At 35.5% G+C, this 7,818-nt stretch overlaps 1 protein-coding gene across 2 annotated transcripts; it reads left to right on the top strand.

The window, feature by feature from the left end:
• The first annotated feature begins 248 nt into the window (after positions 1-248).
• On the top strand, positions 249-3,541 carry LOC133817649 (G-type lectin S-receptor-like serine/threonine-protein kinase At4g03230). Of its 2 annotated transcripts, none has more exons than XM_062250227.1 (6): positions 249-1,877; positions 1,963-2,117; positions 2,218-2,428; positions 2,573-2,807; positions 2,899-3,049; positions 3,143-3,541. In XM_062250227.1, the coding sequence occupies exons 1-6, from the start codon at positions 443-445 to the stop codon at positions 3,443-3,445; spliced, it is 2,490 nt and encodes an 829-aa protein (XP_062106211.1). In that variant the 5' UTR covers positions 249-442; the 3' UTR covers positions 3,446-3,541. The 2 variants fall into 2 exon arrangements, with proteins under 2 accessions (XP_062106211.1, XP_062106210.1); XM_062250226.1 differs by having other exon boundaries at positions 251-1,877; positions 2,570-2,807.
• Positions 3,542-7,818: the final 4,277 nt, after the last annotated feature.

Raw genomic sequence — 7,818 nt, 5'->3', positions numbered from 1 at the left:
TGTATAATTTGTGTCAAATTTAGTACAAAATATATGTCAATGATATATTTAATATACTTTTTATATTTGTACTCCAATGCACAAGTTACAAATCAGATTAAATTTTTTTTATATTTTGGGATAAATTTGTCACAAATTTTAACATCGGGCAAATTTGACATATACTAGACAAAATTTTATAAAGACTAGCTAAAAAATTATTATACAATACTTAGCACTCTATTGGAGATGATGTCGCGTGATTGTATGGGAAAATAAAAGTGTTAATTTATTTAAATATAGCATAAGTTAATTAAATTATACTTGTAAAAAGTGCAAGATATATTTATAATTAATTACATGTGTATGTTCATTGATTGTGAAAAAAAAAATTATATGTATAGCAGATTTGCTTGGATATGAATTCCATTTCGACCACTGGTTTGCAAACTTTGGCTCAACCATGGATACGAAGTCCAACCCAACACTAAAGCTTGCTTTCTTCCTGTCCCTAATTCTTAAGATCCATTTCTCATATGGTGTTGATTCCATCTCTACAGATGACGTACTCTCTGGTCAATCTACCATTATCTCTGCAAGCAGAGTATTTGAAATGGGATTCTTTCGACCAGGTACAGCTTCAAACTATTATGTAGGCATATGGCACTTGGAAGATACTTCTCGAAGGGCAGTTTGGGTGGCAAACAGAGAAAAACCAGTCTCACTTGCGTCAGAGCTAAGAATCACAGATGGAAATTTGGTTCTTTATGATGAGTTAAAACAACAAGTTTGGTCTACGAATGTGAGCTCTAGTAGTACTACCTCCCGCTCTGTACAAGCGGTTCTTTTAGATTCTGGAAATCTTGTCTTAAACGACAAATCTAGTGGTCCATCAATACCGTTATGGGAAAGTTTTGAGTTTCCTAGTCACGCATGGTTACCTGGTGCCAAAATAGGGTACAACAAAACCAGCAAAACAAGGGAGATTCTAACTTCATGGAAAAACTCGGAGGACCCAGCCCCTGGACTGTTTTCTGTTCAACTAGACCAGGTCGAAAATTCAGTAGTCATACTGTGGAACAGGACTAAGATCTCCTGGACCAGTGGACGTTGGGATGGACATATCTTTAGTGGGATTCCTGAGATGAAACGCAGTGGTGAAAACTCCCTTTTCACCTTTGTATCAGACGAAAATGAAAGCTACATCACCTATACTAAGACAAACACTTCCACATTGATAAATCATTTTGAAATGGATGTTACAGGGCAGCTTACTCAGCTGAATTGGCGGCCTAATGATGGATGGAATGCGTTTTGGTCGGTTCCAAGCCAGCGATGCGAACTTTATAGCCTTTGTGGGGCTTATGCCAATTGCAAGAGTAATGAGAAATCCTTGACCCCTTGTCAATGTTTGATGGGGTTTGAGCCGAATTCACCGAGCGATTGGGAATTGAAGGATTACTCAGGTGGCTGCTATAGAAAAACTAAATTACAGTGTGAGATGAATAATAGTAATGATACTACTGTCGACAGATTTCTGGAAATGGCAGACATGTCAGTGCCTGAAAATGAACACTCTGAAGAAGCGACTAGTTTGGCTGAATGCGAATCAAGATGTTTGAGCAACTGCTCTTGCTCTGGCTATTCCTATGGCAGTTTGGGCTGTACAATATTTTCGGGTGAACTCTTAAATCTGAAACAACTCGTAGTTGGAGACAGCAGACAAAGGACTCTCTATATTCGATTAGCAGATTCTGAGTTTCGAATGCATAGCACTAAGTTTCGAAGATGGAAGCTCTATGTTCTCTTGTTTGGGGTTATAGCTATAGCCATGGTCATCTCTTTCATTGCTTGTTTCATTTATCTACGGAGAAGGAAAAGAGCAGCCAACAAACAAGGTAACTGGTTTAAAAAAATAATCTGTGTGTTTTTTATTTATTACTTTTTATGAAATGAATTACAATGATTTCAAATTGGGTGCAGAATTAGATAGCTTGACAGATTCAGGCCAATTCAAAGAAGATGAAAAGGAAGGCATGCATGTCCCGTTTGTTGCTTTGGCAAACATACTAGCGGCTACAGATAACTTTTCAGAAGCTAACAAACTTGGACAAGGAGGTTTTGGCCCTGTCTATAAGGTAATAACTCTAATACTCATTGAAGTTTTGATTCCACTTTAAATTTTGCTTGCTTACTGATTTGAAATAAAAAGATATTTTCTATGGAATTCTACTTTAGGGTAAATTTCCAGGGGACCAAGATATTGCTATAAAGAGGCTTTCGAGCGGTTCTGGACAAGGCTCGGAGGAATTTAAGAATGAGGTACTACTGATTGCAAAACTCCAGCATCGAAATCTTGTAAGACTCTTGGGCTATTGTGCCGAAAGAAACGAACAAATACTAATCTATGAGTATATGCCCAACAAGAGCTTAGACTCGTTCTTATTTGGTGAGTTTTTATTTTCTATGGGACATTTTAAGATAAATTTGTTGAATATATAAATATTTTTCTACAAATAGGTTGACTGTGATTTTATTTACTAATTATTAAATTGTTACACTTTCATGCTTGAACTGGAAATCTAACTAGAAGAAAACTTCCGTGAGTTGCTGAATTGGGAAATACGTTTTCATATCATCATGGGAATTGCTCGAGGACTTCTTTACCTTCACCATGATTCAAGGTTAAGGATTATCCACAGAGACTTGAAGATAAGCAATGTTCTGCTAGACGAGGAAATGAATCCTAAAATTTCTGACTTTGGCTTAGCAAAGATTTTTGAGGGAAAACAAACTGAAGGAAGCACAAACAGAGTTGTTGGTACCTAGTAAGTTTTTTTTGTGTTCCAATCTTCAATAAATATATATATTTATATTCCTTTCAAAATTCTTCATGCCCAACTTATTATTGTTTTTCAGTGGTTACATGTCTCCAGAGTATGCAATAGAAGGGTTATTCTCAACTAAATCCGATGTTTTCAGTTTTGGGATCGTCACATTAGAAATTATTACTGGACAAAGAAACTCAAAATCTTATCGCCTAGAACAAGGCGTGGGCCTTATAGGCTATGTGAGTGTTATTTACTAAGCATTTCTATTCAACTTCAAATACTCCTTTAGAAAAGGCTTCATTTATTTACTTTTTTTTTTCAATGGGTTGCAGGTGTGGGAAATGTGGAACGAAAGCAAGGCCGTTGAACTAATAGACTCAACACTAAGGGAGACCTTAAATGAGGATGAGTTCATGAGATGTGTAAGAGTGGCACTGTTGTGCGTACAAGATGACCCAAATGATCGTCCCACCATGTCAAATGTGATAATGATGCTTGGAAGTGAAACTGCTAGTCTTCCAAGTCCTCAACAACCAACATTTGTTGTGAAAAGATTTCTCTCTAGTACGCCTTCTCTTTTACATTCATCATCATCAAGTAACTTGTTAACAGATTCCTTGTACCAAGGCCGTTAGGAAGAATGTAAATACACTTTTCACGTTACTTTGCTCTAGAACAATGATATTTGCTTTTTCATCAAATGCTGCAATGTATGTTCAATCAATAATGCATGATATATCATTCAAAGCATTTAAATAAATAAAAATATACACAATTAAAAAATTAATTTAATAATTACCAGGTGATATGTATTTATTAATTAGACCCAAAATTAGTTCATACATACTCAATAACATTACACAATATATGAATATCATTTGTGCTCTGCAACGATTTAGGTCATATTCATTCCCTTTCCGACACAGAGAGAATACTATATGTATATATAACTTTCAATTTTGCAAGTTTAACACTAAACTTCTTATCAATATTTGATGAAAGCTACTTGATAATTGAATATGCCTATTTCTTCCATTAAAGAACAATTGAATACGTATACACTTTTCCGATTGCAACTAGAAATTTTATATTATGATAACAAGTTGTCTCATGAATCACTTTGTTAATTCTTCTCTCGTTGCCTATATGATTCAAGAGTCATCCTATGTTTTTCTGCCTTCAATAATCTCCCAAGCTATCCTATGTTCATTCAACAAATTTTTTATTTTAATATGTACTTATAAATTTAACACAATATCTAATGCAATATATCATAATTTGACATAGTATTATGAAGGTATGTTTTTCATTCATTATCGTTTTCATATATTTTTTAATAAAAAAAATACTAAATAAACATGTTATTTGATTACTTCAAAGCATTTTACAATTTTTCTTCAGCAATCAGAATGTGTCCGTAGTGGAAAAGTAGTCATAAAAAATTACAAAAGTTTTGGGTTGTGATATTCCTTTTCCTCTCTATGAAAAAAAACCCAAAACTGTATTCTATCTTCCTCTCTTTCAGATGGCTGCCGACGTGTGTTTGCACGTGAGAGGATAGCTTGCTACTCCATTCATTTTTTTTTCCGCACTTGAGACAAGGGCAACAAATATAATTAGAGTCTTCGGCATTTTTAGAACAAAATTTTAAGAACTCAACCATATTCTTATATTTCGTAGATAATATATTCGATAACATCAATTCTCCATCCATTTCGTGTCTTATGTCTACGAAAAACTAAAAGAAAAATAAAATAAAAATAATTATACTACAAATAATCAAACAATTCAAACAAACACAATTCAAACATTCCACATCCTATTCTACTTAAAATTGGACAACACTTCTGTTATATTAGTAACCTAACCATATTCAAATATCAATTCAAACAATTCAAGCAATACAAACAACACACAATTAAGTTTTCTTCTTTATATCACCGCAACAGACAAGTTTCACAGATCTTACTTTACTAAGACACAAATTTTCAACATTCTCTTGTGACCGCAACACACAATTATAATATCAGAACCTACTTCACTATGGGTGAATATTTAAGAAATTCAAACTCTTCTAACATTTGTACATTATAATTATAAAAACAAAAGTAAAAGAACATACCGCTTGCAATTGATTTTTCAAAGCTTCTATTTGATCCACAACTATAAAATTAAAAGTAAAAGAGGAATAAATTTATTTTTTACAAAAAATAATAAATTTTAAATAGCAAGAATAAAGTTCCAATCTTCCCATAAAAGTTTAATGTTTGTGTTCTTTGTTAAGAGTCAACAACGACTCTAGTTCTCTAGAGTTTTCTAGAGAATAACTTGTATAATCTAACAATGGGCCCAAGCCCATTAAAAATTTTCTAGTTTGAAAAAAAAATGGATTAAGCTAGAATACTTTAGCTAATACAAGTCGGTTGCGCCAACCGACTTTGGAGTACTATAAATAGGGTCCTTGGGTCCCTTGCAAGTGTGTCCAAGTTTGTAGCAAAGTATGTTTAAAAGAGTGTACCAAAAGTGTGAGTCCAAATAAGTACTATATAAGTGTGTCTAAAAAGAGTGTGAGAGAAGTTATTAAGTGAGTGTTCCAAAATAAAGTGTGTAAGTATTTAGAGTGTGTTGTGATAAAATATTGTATTCAAGTCTTGGTGAAATTACTTTTGTAATAATAAAGTAATTATGTTTTCACGTGTTGTGGTGTTTAACAATTGGTATCAAGAGCTAAGGTTATGAGATCTTTTGAAATTATGAGTATGCCCTGTGGTTGCAGCTTTGACTGAACTTCCACATCAAAAAATATTTCTTGAGATTGTCATCGAGAGAGCTTTCTTAGAGTCGTTTGTTAAGTTTCTTTGAGAGAGATCGTGTGTGGTTTAGTACTACAAAGTTTGTTGTCAAAATCAAGCTTGCTTTAAAAAGATAGAATTTTTGCCAAGCCATGATGGGTGACCTTCAAGTGGTCAGTGGAATTAAGAAACTTAACTGTCAAAATTACAACACGTGGTCATTGCATATGGGGGCATATCTCCAAGGACAAGACTTGTGGGAGATCATTAAAGGCAACGAGGTCACACAACTAGAGGATGCAGCTGCTCTAAAGAAATGGAAGATTAAAGCTGGAAAAGCATTGTTTGCTATTCGGACCACAGTCGAAGATGAAATGTCGGAGCACATCAGGGAATCGAAGACACCAAAGGAAGCATAGGATACTTTCGCATCATTATTCACAAAGAAGAATGATGTGAGATTGCAACTTCTAGAGAACGAGCTTCTCTCTATCACACAATGTGACATGACGATCAGCCAATACTTTATCAAGATAAAATCTCTTTGTCACGAAATCTCTACATTAGACTCTAATGCTGATATGTCAGACTCCAAAATTAGAAGAATTATTATTCATGGATTAAAAGTTGAATATAGAAGTTTTATTGCTACAATACAAGGTTGGCCAAGCCAACCTTCTCTTATTGAATTAGAAAACTTGCTAGCTAACCAAGAAGTATTGGCTAAGTAACTATCTGGTGTCTCGATAAAGAGTGGCGAAGAAACACTCTTTAGTAGTAATAAGAAAGGCTGAGCCCGACCAAGTTCTAGCTTAGGTTCTGTAATGCCCCCAAATTTCCTAATAAGGTTTAGGACCTTGATTAGGAGGCTGGGATGGCCATAATTACTTTATTATGTTATTAAATAATAATATGCATGTTTAAGTGTATTAAATATGCATGTGAACACATTTCTGAGTAATTGGGTGATTTTCATATTTTAGTCATTTTGGGCATATTTGGCATATATGTGATATGTGTGTGGTGCTTTATTATTGTTTGGTTATGCTAAGGTTACTCAGCACAAGACGATCCTAGGAGGTAAGCTAGTGGGAAAGTCACAACGAGATTTAAGCTTGACTTGGAGTAAGTCAAGGGGTAATTAGAGCATGACCGGGTTATTGGGCATGGGAATTAATATTTGGTGATAAATTGGGAGTTAGTAAGATCAGTGGAAAATTCTGGAGGTTTTGACTATTTTGTCCCCGGGGGTATTTTCGAGACCCTGAGCATTAGGATTTGGTTGATGCTACTTAAGCTTGAAGTAACCTTTTAAAAGAATAAAAGAATGTTCTGTACGTTATCTCTCCCTCAAAGTTTCCTTTTCGTCTCTCGATCGTGTTTTCGAAGATAACTTGAGTTATAGGACTTGGATTCAAGCGAGGATCGAGGCATAGCGATCCTAGGGAAGATTACAAGCTTTTTAGCCGGAGGATTTAGTTGGAAACATTTCAATTGAAGGTAATTCAAGTTTTAAGTTTTTAAAAGTTTTTAAGCTTGAATTGGACTTTGTGTTTTGATGAGTTTTTGTTAGATTTGAAGCTTGGGTTTTATGGGTTTTGGATCATGGGGATGTTTGGGAATTTGATTTGATGATTTGGTAATGTTTAGGCATGATTTTGGAGGCTTTGGGATGTTGGAAATCGTGTTTGGGGATGGCGCAAGGTTAGGGGCCGCGACCCTGTTCTTGGGCACCGCGGCCCTAGCTCGAAGAAGCAGGTGGAGCAGTTTTGCCCTTGCTGGGCGCCGCGGCCCTTGCTTCTGGAGTGGCTGGGGGCCGCGGCCCACGGTGCTAGGGTCGCAGCCCTTGAGCAGGGTTGAGCCCGTTTGAGTGTTTTGACCTCGGGAACTTGGTTTTAGGCCTCGGGATCATTCTTACTACCCGGATTAGTGGGGTTTGATGTCTTGGAGGCTAGGTTTTGGTTCCGGGATTGGTTTTAGAACTTGAACTCATTGGATCACCATTTTTGGTTGTGACTAGGTTACACTAGAGGCTTGGAATCGGGATCGTGCTTGTGGCTCGTTTATTGGTAACACGTGATTGGACCAAAGGTAAGAAAACTGCACCCCATATGTGACATGCATGGTTATTCTTGATGCATGTTGGATGTTTAAAGGTAAACATTGATAGCATATTAAATGCTTAGCAATTTTTCTCATTTGCATATGGTTATTAT

Source organism: Humulus lupulus, chromosome 2 (genome assembly GCF_963169125.1).
Source record: "Humulus lupulus chromosome 2, drHumLupu1.1, whole genome shotgun sequence".
In the NCBI taxonomy this organism is placed as follows: domain Eukaryota; kingdom Viridiplantae; phylum Streptophyta; class Magnoliopsida; order Rosales; family Cannabaceae; genus Humulus; species Humulus lupulus.
This window is presented reverse-complemented; position numbering and strand designations above follow the sequence as displayed.

Bases quoted from the DNA above. Each gene is read 5' to 3' on its own strand.
- LOC133817649 (XM_062250226.1), top strand. From the start codon at position 443: ATGGATACGAAGTCCAACCCAACACTAAAGCTTGCTTTCTTCCTGTCC. The intron at 1,878-1,962 runs GTAACTGGTTTA...AATTGGGTGCAG, and splicing joins AAGAGCAGCCAACAAACAAG to AATTAGATAGCTTGACAGAT. The intron at 2,118-2,217 runs GTAATAACTCTA...ATTCTACTTTAG, and splicing joins GTTTTGGCCCTGTCTATAAG to GGTAAATTTCCAGGGGACCA.